The sequence below is a fragment of the Nicotiana tabacum genome, chromosome 9 (genome assembly GCF_000715075.1).
Source record: "Nicotiana tabacum cultivar K326 chromosome 9, ASM71507v2, whole genome shotgun sequence".
NCBI classification, from domain to species: domain Eukaryota; kingdom Viridiplantae; phylum Streptophyta; class Magnoliopsida; order Solanales; family Solanaceae; genus Nicotiana; species Nicotiana tabacum.
In genome coordinates this window covers 89,648,077-89,668,894 of record NC_134088.1, presented here as the reverse complement: position 1 = coordinate 89,668,894, position 20,818 = coordinate 89,648,077, and the positions used below count along the sequence as shown (strand labels likewise).

General features: G+C 37.9%; 1 protein-coding gene across 1 annotated transcript; it reads left to right on the top strand.

Moving 5' to 3' along the window:
* Nucleotides 1-14,577: 14,577 nt before the first annotated feature.
* Nucleotides 14,578-15,024, top strand: LOC107815201 (auxin-induced protein 10A5-like). Its single transcript, XM_016640727.2, has one exon. The coding sequence runs from the start codon at nt 14,578-14,580 to the stop codon at nt 15,022-15,024; it is 447 nt and encodes a 148-aa protein (XP_016496213.1).
* The last annotated feature ends 5,794 nt before the right edge of the window (nt 15,025-20,818 follow it).

Here is a 20,818-nt window from a genome sequence, read left to right as displayed (position 1 = left end):
CACCGAGCTATATATTCCACCATGTCTTTCTCCATCCGCCTCCACCAATAGTGTTGTCTCAAGTCCTGATACATCTTTGCAGCACTTGGATGAATGGAGTACCGCAAACTGTGAGCCTCCTGGAGAATCAACTCATGCAAACCATCTACATTGGGCACATATAGCCTACCCTGCATCCGTAATACACCGTCATCTCCAATAGTGACTTACTTGGCATCACCGTGTCCTTAAGGACAAGTAGATGGGGGTCATCAAAGACGAGAAACCACACAAGCCAAAACTCAGCTCAGCTCGAAAATATCCAATCTGACAAACTGGTTGGCCAAGGCCTGAACATCCAAGGCTAAAGGCCTCTCTACTACCAGTAAATATGCTAAGCTGCCCAAACTCTCCGCCTTACGACTCAAGGCATTGGCCACCACATTGGCCTTCCCGGGATGATAGAGAATGGTGATATCATAATCCTTAAGCAACTCTAACCACCTCTATTGTCGCAAGTTAAGATCTTTCTGTTTAAACAGATGCTGTAGACTCCGGTGATCGGTGTAGACCTCACAATGGACACCATATAAATAGTGCCGCCATATCTTCAAGGCATGGACAATAGCCTCTAACTCAAGATCGTGGACAGGATAGTTCTTCTTATGTACCTTTAACTGTCTGGATGCATAGGCAATCACCCTATCGTCTTGCATCAATACTGCGCCGAGACCAATACGCGACGCATCACAATACACAGTATAAGACCCTGAACCTGCAGGCAACACCAATATTGGGGCTGTAGTCAAAGATGTCTTGAGCCTTTGAAAGCACTCCTCACATTCCTCAGTCCACCTAAACGGAGCACCTTTCTGGGTCAATTTGTTCATAGATGCAGTAATAGAAGAGAAACCCTCTACAAATCGACGATAATACCCCGCCAAGCCAAGAAAACTCCGGATCTCCATAGTTGAGGACGATCTGGACCAACTCTGCACTGCCTCAATCTTTTTCGGATCTACCTTGATCCCCTCGCACGAAACTATATGACCTAAGAATGCCATTGAATCTATCCAGAATTCACACTTTGAAAAATTTGCATATAACTTCTTTTCTCTCAAAATCTGAAGCACAATCCTCAGGTGCTGCTCATGATACCCCCGGCTCTGGGAGTACACCAGAATGTTGTCAATAAACACAATGATGAATGAGTCAAGATAGGGCTGAAATACATTGTTCATCAAATGCATAAATATTGTTGGGACATTGGTCAGCCCAAAAGACATCACAAGGAACTCGTAATGACCATACCGAGTCCTAAAAGCAGTCTTCGGGATATCTCGCTCCCGAATCTTCAGCTGGTGATAGCCTGAACACAAGTCTATTTTTGAGAACACCCTGGCACCTTGTAGTTGATCAAAAAGGTTATTAATACGCGACAATGGATACCTGTTCTTTACTGTAACCTTGTTTAACTGGCAGTAATCAATACACATCCGCATAGAACCATCCTTCTTCTTCACAAATAAGACAGGAGCACCCCAAGGCGATACACTGGGCTGAGCAAAACCCTTATCTAGCACCTCCTGTAACTACTCTTTTAATTCTTTCAATTCTACTAGGGCCATACAATATGGTGGAATAGAAATGGGCTGAGTGCCCAGTAACAAATTAATGCCAAAGTCAATATCCCTGTCAGGTGGCATACCCAGAAGATCCGCTAGAAATACATCTGGAAAATCCTTTACTACCGGAACTGACTCCACGGTAGGAGTATCAAAACTAACATCTCTCACATAGGCCAGAAACGCATCACACCCTTTCTCTATAATTCGTTGAGCCTTAAGAAATGAAACAACCCTGCTAGGAACATAATCTAAGGTACCTCTCCACTCTAACCGTGGTAGACCTGTCAAAGCCAACGTCATCGTCTTGGCGTAATAATCAAGGATAGCGTGATATGGCTACAACTAGTACATGCCCAAAATAAATATCGAAATCCACCATACTGAGCAATAATAAATCACCTCTGGTCTCAAAACCACTGATAACAATCAAACATGACCGATACACGTGGTCACCAATAATAGAATCACCCACGGGTGTAGATACATGAACAGAAGAACTCAAAGAATCACGGAGTACACCCAAATACGGGGCAAAATAAGATAACACATAAGAATAATTGGAGCCTAGATCAAATAAGACTGGTACATCTATATGACAGACCGGGACAATACCTGTGATAACAGAATCGGATGTAATTGCCTCCGTCCTAGCATGAAAGGCATAATATCTGGCCTGGCCTCCCCCTCTAGGGCGATCTCTACCTTCCTGACCTCCACCTCTAGCTAGCTGTGCAGGTGGAGTGACAACTGGTGCAGTAATCATGGCCTGAGAAGCCTGAGGGCCCTGTGGAATAGGTGGGGCCTGCGAAATCTGTGGAGCTGCACCCCTCCTAAATCTGGGGCAATCCCTCACTATATGACGAGTGTCATAACACTCGAAGCAAGCCCTCGGAGGATATGGATGTTGGGACTGGCTCGGGCCTGATCGGCTGGACTGACCACTGAAAGCACCCCGTGCAGGAGGTACAGTAGACACTGGCGGTGCATAATATGGAACCTGAGGTTTGGGAGTAGTCGGAATACCGCTGGAAGCTGGAAGTGCTGAATGAATAGGACGGCTCACATAGCCTCTACCATAATGGGCTGCAACTAGGGCACATGAATTGTTATACGTGCCAGAATCCCGAGGCCTCTTAGCTTCCCTCTCTTCTCTCTCCCGGGTCCGCATACCCTCCAATCTCCTAGCAATTTCCACCACCTGCTGGTGTGCGATATCCATCTCCAGCTCTCGGGCCATACTAAATCTGATACTAGGGTGGAGCCCCTCAATAAATTGATGAACACACTCTCTGACAATAGTAACCAAGGCAGGTGCGTGCTTGGATAAATCACTGAACCAGATTGCATACTCCGATACTGGTATAGAGCCCTGGCGCAACTGCTCAAACTCTGAGTGCCATGCATCTCTGAGACTTTGGGGAATAAACTCTCCCAAGAATATATCAGAGAACTCGACCCAAGTGAGTGACGCTGCCTCTACTAGACTACCCAACTCATATGCTCGCCACCACTGATACACTGCTCCCTTAAGCTGGAATGTAGTAAAAGCGACCCCGCTAGAATTCACAATAACCATAGTACGGAGGATACAGTGACATTCCTCAAGAAAACCCTAAGCATCCTCTAAAGCCAAACCGCTAAAAGTGGGAGGGTGGTACTTCTTGTACCTCTCGAGCCCGAGCTGCTCCCCCTCCGAAACTGCTGCCCTAACCTCAGGCCGAACAGGGACAACTGGCAGTACCGGTATAACCTCTGGGGCATGGTCAACCTGGGCCCGTGGCTTTGGGGTACGGGCGTCGGGAGCCTGTGCTCCTCCCTCGGCCTGAGATGTGGCAGGAGAAAGTGGAATCAACCTTGCTTGAGCTAGAGTGCCAAACATGCTCAAAACCTGGGCAAGAGTCTCCTAAAGTGCAGGAGTAGTAACAGGCGTCTCAGGTGCCTACTCTCTAACTGGAGCTACTGGTGGCTCCTCTACAGCAGCTCGTGCAGGTGCTCTAGCTGCACCACGTGGTCTTCCTCGGCCTCTAGCTAGGCCTCTGCCACAGCCTCTTGCGGCTCCAACAGGGGGCGCGAGTGTCTGATCATCAGATCCAGTTGTGCGTATTCTTACCATCTGTGAGAGAATAGAAAGATAATGGTTTAGAATTTCGAAGTCAACAAATGCGCACGATAAGGAATCAAAGAAGTGAACATTTTCCTAAAAGTTCCATAGCCTCCCGAAGATAAGTACAGACGTCTCCGTACCGATCCGCAAGACTCTACTAAACCTGCTTGAGACACGTAACACCTATGAACCTAGAGCTCTGATACCAACTTATCACGACCCTAAATTCCCTCCGTAGGATGTCGTGGTAGTACCTAGTCTCTAAGACTAGGTAGGCCTAACAATTTTACAGAATAATTAAATATAAATCTGAAATTCAATCCTTAATAGCTGAAATAAATAAGAACTGCAAATTAAATAATTACAACTCCCAAAACCCGATATAAAATAAGTCACAAGCTTCTAAGAATTTAATCTGAGTGTCTCTATGCATAAAAGTCTAAAGAGAATAAGGAAAACAATATAATAATGATAGAGGGGGACTCCGAGGTCTGCGGACGCTGGCAGATGTACCTTAAAGTCTCCGCGTACAGATTAACTAACTGATATCTGGTATGGTAAGAAGTACCTGGATCTGCACAAAATGATGCACAAAAGCGTAGTACCCGTACACCACAGTGGTACTTAGTAAGTATTAAGCCTAACCTCGGTAGAGTAGTGATGAGGTCAGGCCAGGCCCTACTGGAAATAATAAAAGACATGGTGAAAGTTTAACAATATAACAATAATAATGACAATGGAAGTGAATCAAGTAAGAAATATGTCACAATTTAACTGTACAGAATACGGACGGATAATATATCACTGAAAAGAAAAAGGAATTTACATATTTAGGGAAAAACGAAACAATCAAAACAAGTACACCAATGAAAAAAATCAACAAAGGCACTCCTAAGGTATCGCCTCATAGTCCCAAATCATAAATAAGTTCACAATATTTCTTTTCCTTATATCACCGCGAGAGCCTTCACATTTAGTTTTAAAGAAATTATTTTTTCCGAAATAGCATCCCGCATTTTTGCCACCCTTATCACACCACATTGCTTCTATTAGTTCTCCTACTAGCCACGCCTATCAAGCCCACCTTATCTCACCGTATGCGTTTCAACACCCAAACCTTATACCACCGCATGTGTTTCAATATCACAATATATCACAATTCACACTTCAAGTGCCCAATTATTTCAACTTGCTAAATAAATTAACAACAACATTAATTTCAACAATAAGGAGCTCACGGCTCAATCACAATGTATACAAAAATCTCAACAAAATACTTGGGAGTGAATAGCTCAACAAAAAAATAATATTTCACAAATTAACACCTTGCCTCAATACCAAATTTTAAATGTCAAATACTTCATATTAATAATAATTCAAGTAAGAAATTCAACTTCAAATAATGAGCACAGAATAAAAGAAACAAAGCTTCAACTAAACAGGTAAAGCAATTAGCAGAAAAAAGATAAGGCAAATTTAAAATATAAAAATAGACCAATGATAATGAGTATAACAGGATAAAATAATTTAATTAATACGTGACAGAGATTTACACAATTTAAAATCAGAATTTTTCACATTTAGCCCGTGTACACACTCGTCACCTCGCGTACATGGCTTTCAACACATCACAATTTTCATAACAATACCAATCCTAAGGGGAATTTTCCCCAAATAAGTTTAGACAAGTCACTTACCTCGACTTGCGTTAATTCAATCCACCAGTAGGCCTTTTCCTTGATTATCCAATTCCAAGTTACTCGAATCTAGCCAAAATAATTAATTCAATACAGTCAATATAAGTTATAGGAATTAATTACATATGAAAATACTAGTTTTTCCAACAAAAATCTGAAATTCACTCAAAAATCGCCAGCGGGGCCCATGTCTCGGAACCTGAAAAAAGTTAAAAAAAATATAAATGCTCATTCAACTACGAGTCCAACCATACCAAAACTACTAATTTTCAATAACAATTCGGCCCTCAAATCTTCAAATTTAACCAAGAGGATTTTTAAGATTTTTTAACTTAAATCACCAATTAAATGCTAAAAATAGCAATAGATTCGGGTAATTTGACTAAAATTGAGTTAAGAACACTTTCCCCATTGTTTTCCTTGAAAGTATCTCGAAAATCATCTCACCCGAGATTTTAAAATCCAAAAGTGGGTAAAAATGGCCAACCCCCGAATTATATGTTCTCACCAGGTATTTCCGTATTTGCGGACCAATTGTCGCTCCTGCAAAGTCGTGTTTGCGACTGCATTTTTGCTTCTGCGAAGAAGCACCGGACAGCTTCTGTGACTCCACTGGGCAGCCCCTTTGTCCACTTCTGCGAGCCACAGCTCGCTTGTGCGAGTCCGCACCTGCAGTCAGTCTCTCCGCCGGTGCGATGACCCCAGAAGCTGCAAATTTTAGAATTTGCCTATGTTTAAAAATTGATCCGATTTCGATTCGAATCACACTCGGGGTACTCGGGACCCCGTCCAAATATATCAACAAGTCCTAAAACATCATACGAACTTAGTCGAAGTCTCAAATCAAATCAAACAACGTTAAAAATACAAATCATACCCCAATTCAAGCCTAATGAAACTAAGAAATTCAAACTCCTACATTCGATGTTGAAACCTATCAAATCAAATCCGATTGACCTCAAATTTTGCACACAAGTCATAAATGATATAACAGACCTATTATAATTTTCAGAATCGAATTCCGACCTTGATATCAAAAAGTCAACTCCCCGGTCAAACTTCCAATTAAATTTTTATTTTAGCCATTTCAAGCCTAATTTAACTACGGACTTCCAAATATTTATCCGGATACGCACCTAAGTCCAAAATTATCATACAGAGCTATTGAAATCATCAAAACACTATTCCGAGTTCGTTTACACATAAGTCAACACCCGATCAACCATTTCAACTTAAGCTTTCAACCTTGAGACTAAGTGTCTCAATTCATCCCGAAATCTTTTCGGACCCAAACTGACTACCCCGACTAGTCACATAATAGCTATAAAGTACAAAATGAGCAGTAAATAGGGGAACGGGGTTACAACTCTCAAAATGCCCGGCCAGGTCATTACACTAGGCAAGCCGACAACCTCAATAAAACTATAATTTCTTTTAACTTTGAAAACATGATATTTAAATTTAATAGTAAATCCCACAATATTGATACAAATACACTCCCAAAACCCGGTGTCACTAAGTGCATGAGCATCTAGATGACAACAAAGTGTGGCTGATAAAAATAATGTCTGAAATTATAGAACTCTACAATAACTGAAGGGGAAAGAGAGTCAATGTCTGCGGACGCCAAGCGGCTACCTTGATAGTCTCCAACAGGTGAAACTCTGAAATCTAGTAGCCGCCGTATCCGAAAGTACCTAGATCTGCACACGAGGTGCATGGTGTAGTATGAGTACAACCAACTCAATAAGTAACAAGACTAACCTTTGGGCTGAAAGTAGTGACGAGCTTAACAGGTACAGTCTAGTATAAAAATAACAGTACAAAAATGTAGGCATGGTTTTAAATTCAACAGTTAAACTCAGTACAAGAAAAATAGATCGTTTCTGAATGATATGAGGAATATGACATTTCTATATCTACATGCCAATGTACATGCTGTATGTGATGCACCTCAGTGGAAAACCTTGTGTATTCGCAAAATCTCAAAATACTCAATCACTCAGTACTGTATATGGCCAATCCAGCCCAAAAATATAAATGCTCCGGGCAAGATCCATGCCTAGGGAAGATCTATCCCTAAGATAAATAAATAAATAAATAAATAAGGCAACTCCATGCCCTGGGAAGTCCATCCCAAATATAAACATCAACTGCGCTCACTGTGGGGGGGAGCAGAATCCGAGGAGCTCCTTTAGCCCAAGCGCTATATAAAGCCGATATGGCCTATTGCGGCGTGCAGTCTGATCCCATAATAATAAAGCCTATAAGGCCTGTTGTGGCGTGCAACCCCGATCCATATAATAATAAATATAAAGCCAATATGGCCTGCTGCGGCGTGCAGCTCAATCCTATAAATATCCTTACAAATGGATGAACATGACTAAGTATGAAATTTTGCATTTTAAAATAATTAATTCAACAGCAATACGACCCTGTGGGTTGTAAAATATTGACACGTAGCCTAAACATGATCTTTAATAGGAGCCTCAGCTCAATTTCTCTAACACGTGGAGGATATGCGGATAATAACATGATTCTTTAATTTTTTTAACTCTACAGAATTTATTTAAGTCATAATTTCTATGGTGCACGCCCACATGCCCGTCATCTAGCATGTGCGTCACCTCCAAACAATTCACATAACACGTAATTTAGGAATTTATACCCTCATAACCAAGTTTAGAAGTGTTACTTACCTCAAACCGTGTAGTTTTTTATTCCAATATGCCTTTGCCTCGCGAATCGGCCTCCGAACACCTTGAATCTAGTCACAATTAATTTGATTCAGTCAATACAAATTATAGGAATTAATTTCATATGAAAATACTAATTTTCCAACAAAATCCAAAATTCCACTCAAAAATTATCAGTGGGATCCACGTCTCGAAACTCGACAAAAGTTACAAAATATGAATGTCCATTTAACCACGAGTCCAACCATACCAAATTTACCAAATTCCGACATCAACTCGACCTCCAAATCTCTAATCTTATTTTCAAATCCCTAGGCCCAATTTCTCGAATTTCACCTAAAAAATACGTAATCTAGTCGGAATACTCAATGATAATTCAATATTATTGACTAACAATGATTACAAGTGACTTACCTCAAGTTTTTCCGTGAATTCTCTGTGAAAAATTGCCTCAACCCGTGTTGGAAATGTCCAAAAAATGAGAAAATCTCGGACCTGTCTATTTTTGTACACTATCCAGAGGTTTCGCTTCTGCGCAACCGCTTTTGCGGTCATATTGCCGCTTCTGTGCCTCCTTCGCTTCTGCGGACAAGAAATCGCTTCTGCGAAGAAGCTGTCCGCTTCTACGGTTTTGCCCAGCTTCCCCTGTCTCCGCTTCTGCGACCTTGGTGTCGCTTCTGCGAGGTTCCATCCGCTTCTGCGGACCTCATTCTTCTATGATGCCAGGTTCGCTTCTGCGAGCTCGCACCTGTATGATAATTTCCGCAGGTATGATTGCATCATTAGGCAGAAATTCACAACTTTGTTCTAAGTCTAAATTTGATTTGTTAACCATTCGAAACTCACCCGAGGCCCCCGGGACCTCAACCAAATATACTAACGAGTCCTAAAACATCATACGAACTTAGTCGAAGCCTCAAATCACATCAAATCACACTAAAAATACGAATCATACCCTAATTCAAGTTTAATAAAATTAAGAAATTCTAACTTCTATATTCGATGTCGAAACCTATCAAATTAAGTCCGATTGACCTCAAATTTTGCACACAAGTCATAAATGACATAACAGACCTATGAAAATTTTCAGAACTGGATTCCGAACCCGATATCAAAAAGTCAACTCGCCGGTCAAACTTCCAACTTAAATTTTCTATTTTCGCCATTTCAAGCCTAATTTAACTATCGGCTTCCAAATAACCATATGGAGCTATTGAAATCTTCAAAACTCTATTCTGGGGTCATTTACACATAAGTCAAATATTCGGTCAACTATTTTCGCTTAAGTTTTAAATCTTGGAACTAAGTATTCCGATTCATTCTGAAACCTCTCCGACAAGTCACATAATTATAATTTAACACATGATTAACAGTAAATGGGGGAAACGATGATGCAATACTTAAAACGACCGGTCGGGTCATTACAAAAATAGAAGTAAAAAAATGAGGAGGGAAATTCATGTTAAGGTGATTGTTTTAGACTGGACGTGGATATAGAATGCTTACAAGAAAATGTGATACTTCTTTTTCAGGAACAAGATATATACATTGGGAAGGATAAACAAGAGGGTAGCTGCTCAATGAGTTTTTGTTTTCCTTTTTTTTTTTGGGTTAATGCATATTCTTGATACCATTAAACAAAAACAACATCATGTATGACAGCGTGACATGACAACTTTCTTACCTTTTTCTTTTGGCAGAATGGCCTAAATGGCACCTATACTTGTGCCACTTTATCATGCCGGTCCCCAAACTTACCAATTTACCAATTGAACATTTATACTCCTTCAAACCGTGTATAATAAACGCTTATGATAGAAGGCTGTCAGTGCGTGTAATACAATCTCCTCCACGTTGGCTGCCGCATAAAAAAATAACAATGTATAGATGCCATGTCACATGGTAGATTAAAAATAATTAAAATCAAAAATAAAAACAAAAATAAAATTCAAACATAAAAATCATCTATTCTGATCGATGCTTTTCCCGTTTCCTCTTATCCTTACCCCACTGTCTTCTTATTTTATGTTTCTTCTATCATATGGGTTTTAGATCCGGAACTTTGGCCGGAATTTTCGCCGACAGTGACTCTTATATAGCCGGCGATGTTCAATGAAGCTAACTTCGGCGACTTGTTGAGCTTTTTAGTCGTTCGGTATCATTGCCGTTGAAGCAACACCACAAACCCCACCTCTATGTGCCGCCACTTTCAACAACCTCTGCCAGAGACTATCTCCGACCACCGAAAATTCTCGCCGGTGATTTCTTTCTCATCTCCAATTACCTGGTGCCTTCTCTCACCTATGTAATGCCCCAATCTATAATATTATATACAAAGAGAGAAACAAAATCGAATTTTGATTACAATTAGAGAGGGAACAAAAACTAGAAATTGGGTTTCGGGAATTCGAGGAGGGAAATTCAAGGTGTGATTATCCAAATCTGTGTTTTATATATATACAGAGAGAAATAAAATCGAATTTTAGATTGAATTTAGTAGTAACACAGAAGGGGATGAAAAGGGGAAGAAAAGGAAAGAATGGAAAAGTGCAAACAATGATTTGCAATTGCAGGCGGTAATTAAATCAAAAAAAATAAGAATCTTTTATTTTTTCCTTGGGGAAGAAGAAGAAGCGTATAAGGAAAACAAGAAAACAAAAAGGGGAGGGGTGGGGGAAGAAGCTAACAGGAAAAAGAAAAATGGGGTGGGGTGCTGGGAATTTTGTTTTTTGCTTTTTGCTTTTTGCTTTTTCCTTTTTTTACATATTTTATTTTATTTTTTATTGTTATTTTAAATATTTCTTATTCAAAATATCATATTCACACACGTTGTCCGCGTGAACTACACTTGTATTGTCCAGCTCAACCATTTTATTGTCACATGTGCTTGGTCAACGGTCAGAGAGGTTTAAAATATAGGTTTTGATCAAGTTAAAGTATTTCGATGAAACTTTGTAGATTATAGGGACCGAGATGACAAAGCGAAACAAGTACAAGTGTCTACGAGGCTATTCTGCCTTTTTTTTTTTTTTTTTTTTTTTGCCTTTTTCCTCTCATTTATCTCATTTATCTAAACTTTTAGAAGTGTAAAGTCTACAATTATACAACTTTTCTCCTTCTCTATAATTGTTTATTTATTATACATTTTAATGATTCATTTATATGTTCTTTTATTGTTTCAAACTTCTCATCTTCCCTGCAATTGTTTATTTACTTGATATATTAATATCCATTTGTGTATTCTTTTAGAGTTCTCTTTTCATGGCATTTGATTTGATATTCTTTACTTTCTTTGGGTAAACCTATATAACAAATATCTACTAGAGGAAATGTACGAATGCATCTATCAAATTGGAATTTCATGTACGATATTTATCTTTTGTTGTGAATAATCTTTATTTCTCAATAAGGACAAAATATTTTATCCATGGAAGAATGGGAAGGTAATAAATATTCAAAAAATATTGTAGAGTATTAATTTACGTGTATGCATGCATGTGTTCACGTATTTTGGAAAGTATATCTTATATAAAAGATATCTATTTCTTATTTATGGTACTATAAAAATTTTATTTCCAAAAAGAAAGAAATATCTGACCGCGCCGGATAATTAACTAGTAAAAATATAAAGGTCACGTTATACATGATATGCCTTTAAACCATCCCTACCTTTAATCCATAACCCTAGTTGCTAACAAGAAAAAACAAAAGATAAAAGACACTCGCTCTTTTCCTCGTCTTCTTCGCTGCCCCCCTCCCCCTCACCATTTCCATCATCTTCTCCACTGCAAACCCTTTCCTTTACATCGTTTTCTCTATCACACCCTATTCCTATCTTCTTACAGATTCTTACAGAAATTTTCTCCTCACCTATTTTATTATTTTCTGCCATACCACACTGATTGTATCCTTTGAACTTGAATTGTAGTTTTAAATAAAAAAAATGCCATCTCCTTTGAAGCTCAAAGCTCCATGATTGTTCATGGCTGTACTTGTGTATTAAACTCGACGGCGTGAAGAATTTTGGAAGAAAAATATTCGAGTCTACTGCTGGGTTCTCTAGAAAACCGACTTGGATGTTTTAAAATTTATTCGAATAACATTACGAATTCGTGCTTCTTCTTCTTCTTCTTCTTCTTCTTCTTCTTCTTCTTCTTCTTCTTCTTCTTCTTCTTCTTCTTCTTCTTCTTCTTCTTCTTCTTCTTCTTCTTTATTTTTGGTGGTAATTTTGGCGTAGTGATGGACAGAAAGTGTTTTCTAGTATAGATTTTGTGTAACCGTTGTTTATATCTTATACAATATTATATAATTATGTATAAATATGTATAAGTACATATATTTGTGTATAAGACAATATGATTATGATCTTTTTTCAGTATATAAGGGAGTACATATATTGTCTCAGTATATAAGGGAGTACATATATTGTCAGTGTATAAAAGGCCTCCATGTAAGTTTGATATTTTCTTCTCTTTTTTTGTTTGTTTGTTTTTTAGGTATACATTATTATATATTTCATATACAAGTTTATACAAAGTTATACATCAATATACATGTACTGCACATGTACAGTTAAACAAAAATTAAAAAAATTTATATTTTTTTCTTACTTTTTCTCGAACAATCTATGTATAAAATCAATTTCTTAGTTGATTTTTCCTCCAAATCACAAATTTGCACCAAATTGTTTCAAGTTCTATTTTTGATTTCTGCTATTTAAAACTTGTGGAAGAAGAAAGTTTAATATTTGGCAAAGATCCTTCAATTACATTAAGAGTTCTAAGATGTATTCTGTAATCACTATTATCATTTTATCATCGAAAACACTCTCAGTCTCCTGTAGAATTGTAGATGTTGCTACTGCTTCCAATCCTACACAATTTTTCATTAAGAAATGCAAGTTCAAACGTGTTTCCAGAAAACAAATCCCACCATTGAAGTTGATTGTTTCAATTGGGATCTATGCAAAGGATGAGAATTTATGAAGAAGGAACAATAACTAGTAGTTGGTGGTGTAGAAAAAGCTCTTTTCCGGATATTGGCCTATTATCTTTAGGCTATAGATTTGTAAAGTTGTGATTGGGCTACTTGATTACAATATATGTGTGAGCTGTACTTATGTGTAATTCTCTCTATAATTTATGGCCGTCAAAAAGGTTCTTGGAATCTTTGACGACGATCATCGGAAACCATTTTCGGCGATCTATTGCAGATGGATGTGTAAGTCGCCGGAAATGATAGATTTTCCATATTTCGTTTTCTCATATCGTGTGAGGCAAGGTAGGTATCAATTTTAGGCTAGATTTTCATACTTATGATCCTGTTTTGGATGTTTCACTTTCAATTCACTGTTAATTGGTTTGTCGTTTTCAGTTACGCCAAGATTGTTTGATACAGCCTCTACCGGAATCACTTATTGGCAAGTAGTCATACTTTTACTTAAACTCGAGCACTTTTTTTATCGCAAACTTTTGATTAATTTAGACTTTCTTACTGAAACCGAATTGTCTTTCATCTATTGGTTATTCGGCTAAGTCTTCTCTATTTCTGCCTAATTTTTACTAGTACCTATTAACATAATACATTCTCATTATAATAATGGCTCAATTATTAGGAGCGTTTATATTGTAAGTAAACATCCTTGAACAGTTGGATGGTTTATACTAACAATATTATTTTTGTCAACACGGGCCTTACATTATCAAATAATTAATCTCAAGTCTCAAATTCCATCTCCACTATCATGAATAATAAATATCACCCGTAATTTCAATTTTTTAGACAAGCTAGCTCGTTGGTGTTTGTGGATGTGATGATGTTGTTTTCTGTTATTATCTCACATAAAGATAACTGACAAGTGGCATGGCTTATAGTTTTGAAAAAAATAAAAATTGAACACAACTCATTACCCGTTCCCAAGTCCACTGAAAGCCGAACATCTGTTACTCAACATTTCCAAGTCAGACAAATTAGTCTCTTTGTGTCACCCTAAGGTTAATCATAATAATAATAACATAACAAGAAACGTTGATAATTCCCCACAAGCGTTGACAATCAACATTGGCCTTTTATTTTAAGAGAAAATTAATTTCAACTCTTTATAATTGGCCTTTCGTATATATATACATATATAGAAAGGCAAGAGCGAGCTTATTACATCTTGACATTCTCCCCTACTTCCTTCCTAATCCCTTTTTACCACCCCTACTTTCTGCATTTCTTTCAAATCTTCTTTTGTATACATTTATCAAGTGATCTTTTTCTTTTTTGTTCTCTTCAACTGTACGTAATCCTCTTGCATGAATATCTCTTATTTGTGTGAACTTATATTTACATGAGTAACACCATGAGGCCTAGGATGAAGATCCAGTTTCACTTGGCTTACGACAGAGGTTAGCTTAAATCCTAGATACATAGATTTTACGTAGTACGTGTTTTTTTCTCATTAATTTCTGTTGGGAATAAAAACAAAAATGGATTTCAACAAAGCTGAAAAAGGAAAGAAAGGATTAATCCCCAAAACATGGGAGAGATGTAAATCTTTTGGTCGAAAAAACTCGTCAGAAAATCGACATGCTCTGACGACAAAAAAGACCAGAAAAAGAGTTCGAGTGGCTACAGAAGGTTGTTTCTCGGTCTATGTCGGACAACAGAAACAAAGATTTGTGATTAGGACTGAGTATGTGAATCATCCCATCTTCAAGATGCTGCTTGAAGAAGCTGAATCAGAGTTTGGTTATAACAGTAAAGGTCCTTTGGTCCTCCCTTGTGATATTGATATTTTTCTCAAAGTTTTGATGGAAATGGACTCTGATGAGATTATTGGTCACCATCGTCATGGTTGTAGCTTTGCCAGGACTTATAGCTCTTATCACCTCACTCCAACAAGATTTGTTGCCATGAATGAGCTTTCCTTTTAACCAGATATATATATATATATATATATATCAAGTTAATTCTCTGATGTTTCAATTGACTACAATAAATTTGTCCTTGGGTTATGTGACCGTGCCAAAAGTATGTGTACCATATGAACGTGTATGTTTGATATGTCACTTCACTTTTCTCTTCCTTTTCAATGAGAGATTTGTTAAAGTAATGTCATATGCACCTCCTTTTCGGAAGGTTGTCTAGAAGTACGGCGATCCTTCTTTACCGGTCGTCATCAATCTGCCCTTCGTCATGAGCTTCCTAATTTCAAGCGAACATGACCTCAGATAGGTCACTCTAAATTGACTACAAGGTTAATTAATACGCCCGTGTTTACATTTTTACATAGATTTTATTGTTCCAGAATCTTTTTCTCCCTTCATGTGTAAAGTTGCAGACTAGTATTTTTATGTCCTACCACGCAAGTGGGTATTCTAAACAATGGTACCATACAGAAAAGTAGTGGTATTTGTGTTAGAGATTGTTGTGCTTCACTTCTGATCATGTTGAATCAATATATGTTGTTTTTGTTTCCACTTTTTCTTTATAATTCTGTGTACAGTACTGAGCCAGAAAAGTTAGGAAAATATTGCCTTTTGCTTCTTGACAGTTAACCATATTAAATTTTGATTAAGATACCTATGCATTATTTGTAAAATTATCTTTCTAGCAGCTTCATATAATCTCCAAATGTCTTATTTTATTGGCAACTGACAATTTTTGGTTAGCGAATATATGTGCCCCTCATCAATTGTGCAAGTGTTTTCAAAGAGCTAGGTTCGTTTATAATGACCCTGGATTACTCCACAAGTAATTTGGATTGGATGTTTAAACTCTTTCACATGATTTCAAATTTATTTTTTGCTATAGTCTACCGCTCTGGGTTTCTCCTTCTAAAAGCATCACTCCCTAGAGCCGATCTGAGCTTCTCTCTAAACATTGAATTATTACTAATTTGGATTCGAACTCACTCCTTAGACTATTAAGCCTCACGCTCAACCAGTTTTCTCCCTCTCAAATGCGGCCGTGGGGTATTATTTGAGAATACACTTGTTTCTCATCGATTGTACGTACTGGATTACAAAGAGGTTTATAATGATCTTGAGTACTTCACTTATTGGTTTTATGTTTAGGTTGATGCTTAGATTCTTCCATATTTTAGTTATGTTCAATTTTCTATAAAAGAACATTGAAGAGAAAAACGAAACAATCTACTTATATATGTACCTAAGGAATACATGGTTCATCATATATTCAATACTATCTGTTAGTATTATCTGTCTATTCGTTTATGTTATTGTTTTTCCAATGATTGTCATTTCTAAATGAAAATTATTGCCAATAATGAGCCATTATTTGTGGTATCCATCGTAATCAAGGATGATACAGTGATAAACTATATGAGATGATGACGTTAAACCAATCCTTCTCCGATCCCCCTCCGAAGTGCTTAGAAAAAGATGAGTTGGCGTAAGCTTTTGTTGAGGTTTTATTTTAAGATGTAATATTCTTAAAATGAGGGTGAATGGGAAATGGAGGGAAAATGAAATTTTGAGTAAAATTTTAAGTTTCCCCCTCTTAACAATAAGACATTGTCCCATATTGGAAGTGGAAGACATTTTTGGTGGGTATATATATGATTGCTCTTCTTGTAGCTCTTAAAGAGTTAAGAAGAAAGCAAGCCTCGCGCCGTCGTCGTCGCTCGCTCGCTCGGCTCGGCTTCGGCTTCGGCTTCGGCTTCGGTGCATTCCTTCCTCTCAGCATTTCCATTCGATTTTCTGAGTATCTCCTCCTTTGTTCTGCATTGTTTTTAAACTTCAAACAAAGCAACTGTAAGTGTGATTTGCTACCGAACTTTGTGTTCGCCGAAACACTGGGGTTTGAAGTACCGCTACACCAGTGTGTTATTCGTTCTATCCTGGGAGGAAATAATCCATTACCTTGGGTACTAGGAGGGGATTAAATTCCTTAAGGAAACACTGTGAATTCAGTGGGCTCGAATTCATTATTATTGTTTCATTACGTTAACTTATATTTTGCAGAATTAATATTTACAAATACAGGAATATTGACCGGGAATAACAATCTTAAGGAATTTAATATTTATTTCTGTACTTGTGTTATTCTTATTATTCTGCAAACTAAAACCTTTGTGGTTTTGTGTACTCCCGTTTTGGAGAGTAAAGCCTTCGTGGCGTTTTGTTGGATATTAAAATCTACGTGATTTTTACTCCAGTTTGAAAACGTGTATTAAACGTTTGTTTGTGTCATTCTTTTACAGAAAAGATGATGACTGAAAACGAAAACCAAGCTGTTCCGATGGCGACTGCCAACGCAACGACAAGCCGAACACCGGCGTTGGCACCGGCAGAAAAACCCGGAAAATTTTCCGGGATTGATTTCAAACGCTGGCAGCAGAAGATGTTCTTCTACTTAACTACGTTATGTTTACAGAAGTTCATCAAGGAAGATGTTCCTGATCTGCCGGATAAAACTCCAGATAATGAACGCTTTCTCGTGATTGAAGCGTGGAAGCATTCTGATTTTTTATGCAAGAATTATATTCTTAGCGGACTGGATGATAATCTGTATAATGTATACAGTAGCATGGAGACATCCAAAGAATTGTGGAATGCGCTTGAAAAGAAATATAAGACTGAAGATGCCGGGATGAAGAAATTCGTTGCCGCAAAATTTCTGGACTACAAAATGATAGATAGCAAGTCTGTTATTACTCAAGTCCAGGAATTGCAAGTGATTATTCATGATCTACTTGCTGAAGGTCTTGTAATCAACGAAGCATATCAAGTAGCAGCAATGATTGAGAAGTTGCCTCCGTTGTGGAAGGACTTCAAAAATTATTTGAAACACAAACGAAAGGAAATGTCCCTTGAAGATCTCATTGTTCGGTTGAGAATCGAAGAGGACAATAAAGCTGCTGAAAGGAGAGGCCGTGGAAATTCAACAATAATGGGAGCAAATATTGTTGAAGCTAACAAAAAGAGGAAGAAGGCTTCTGGTCCGAAATACAACCCAAGCAAGAAGCGGTTCAGTGGAAACTGCTACAACTGTGGGAAATCCGGACACAAATCTACGGAGTGTCGTGCTCCGAAGAAAGACAAGAAAAGGGGTCAAGCAAACATGGTAGTAAACCATGATGATGTTGATAACTTGTGTGCCATGCTCTCTGAATGTAACTTGGTGGGAAATCCTAAACTGTGGTGGTTTGATTCAGGAGCCACTCGCCATGTTTGTGGAGTTAGAGAGGCTTTTGCTACCTATGCTCTTGCTGAACCCGGAGAGACAGTTTATATGGGAAATGCTTCAACAGCAAAAGTTGAAGGATATGGGAAGGTATTTCTAAAAATGACTTCTGGCAAGGTCATGACTTTGAACAATGTCCTTCATGTTCCCGAAATGAGAAAGAATTTAGTCTCTACTGGACTTCTTGTTAAGCACGGTTTTAAGTGCGTTTTTGTATCCAACAAGGTTGTAATTAGTAAGAATGGAATATTTGTGGGAAAAGGTTACCTCACCGAGGGCCTTTTCAATCTCAATGTAATGGTTGTTGAAAATAATAATAATATTCCAGCTTCTTCTTACTTACTTGAGTCAAATGATTTATGGCATGTGCGTTTGGGTCATGTCAATTATAAAACCTTGCGGAAAATGATTAACTTGGAAGTACTGCCCAAGTTTGAATGCGAAAAATCAAAATGTCAAATATGTGTGGAATGTAAGTATGTTAAACATCCTTATAAGTCAGTTGAAAGGAATTCGAATCCTTTAGACTTAATTCACACAGATATTTGTGACATGAAGTCAATACCATCTCGCGGTGGAAAGAAGTATTTCATAACTTTTATTGACGATGGTACTCGATATTGCTATGTTTACTTACTGAATAGTAAAGATGAAGCAATAGACGCATTCAGAGCAATACAAAAATGAAGTTGAAACGCAACTTAACAAGAAAGTAAAAATGATAAGAAGTGATAGGGGTGGTGAATATGAATCTCCTTTTGAAGAAATATGTTTAGAATATGGAATTATTCATCAAACAACAGCCCCTTACACGCCCCAATCTAATGGGATTGCGGAAAGAAAGAATCGCACATTAAAGGAGATGATGAATGCGTTGTTGATAAGTTCTGGTTTGCCACAGAACTTGTGGGGGAAGCCATTCTTACGGCTAATCGAATATTAAATCGAGTGCCCCATAGCAAAACACAATCCATTCCTTATGAACAATGGAAAGGAAGGAAGCCCAACTTGAATTATTTTAAAGTGTGGGGGTGTTTGGCAAAAGTGCAAGTTCCTAAACCCAAAAGGGTAAAGATAGGACCGAAAACCGTTGATTGTGTTTTCATAGGATATGCGACAAATAGTAAAGCATATCGATTTCTGGTTCATAAATCAGAAAATCCCGAGATTCATAATAATACGGTTATAGAATCAGATAATGCTGAGTTTTTTGAAAATATATATCCGTATAAAAAGGAATGTGAGTCGTTTGGTGAAGGATCTAAACGACCTCGGGAAGAAACAAAAGAAAGTACATGTAATCAGGAGAATCCAAGACGTAGTAAACGTCAAAGAACGTCTACTTCATTTGGACCAGATTTTGTGACTTTCTTATTGGAGAATGAGCCTCAAACATTTAAAGAAGCTATGACTTCTTCGGAATCATTGTTTTGGAAAGAGGCAGTCAATAGTGAAATAGAATCCATATTGAACAACCATACCTGGGAATTGGTTGATCTTCCTCCTGGAAATAAACCTTTGGGTTCTAAATGGATTTTTAAGAGAAAAATCAAAGATGATGGCACTATTGATAAATTCAAGGCAAGGCTCGTAGTCAAAGGGTATAGACAACGAGAAGGTCTAGACTACTTTGATACATACTCTCCAGTTACAAGAATTACGTCCATACGGATGTTAGTAGCATTAGCTGCAGTGTATGGTCTTGAAATTCATCAAATGGATGTTAAGACGGCCTTCTTAAATGGAGAGTTGGAGGAAGAAATTTACATGGAACAACCCGAAGGGTTTGTGGTTCCAGGTAAAGAAAAGATGGTATGTAGACTTGTTAAGTCTCTTTACGGACTAAAACAAGCACCCAAACAATGGCATGCGAAATTTGACCAAACAATGTTGTCAAATGGTTTTAAGATAAATGAATGTGATAAATGCGTGTACATTAAAAATGTTCCAAATCACATAGTCATTGTTTGCCTATATGTGGATGATATGTCATAATGAGTAATGACATTGCCAACATAAATGCTACTAAGCGTATGTTCAATAGCAAATTTGATATGAAAGACTTGGGAGTTGCTGATTTAATTCTGGGAATTAAGATCAATAAGACTCCTCAAGGTCTGGCATTGTCACAATCTCATTATATTAAGACAGTACTTGAAAAATTCAAGCACTTGGGCTTTAAAGTTGCAAAGACTCCAATTGACGTGAATCTTGCATTAGCAAAGAACAAAGGCCAAAGCATATCACAATTGGATTATGCTCGTGTATTGGGATGCTTAATGTATATCATGAATTGTACACGACCAGACATAGCTTGTGCTATAAGTAAACTGAGTCGATATACGAGCAATCCAGGCCAATCTCATTGGATGGCAATGAAACGAGTTTTGGGATATTTAGAACATACCCAGAACTTTGAATTGCACTACAGTAATTTCCCTGCGGTGATTGAGGGATACTGTGATGCAAATTGGATCACCGGTTCAACTGATTCTAAGTCCACGAGTGGATATGTTTTCA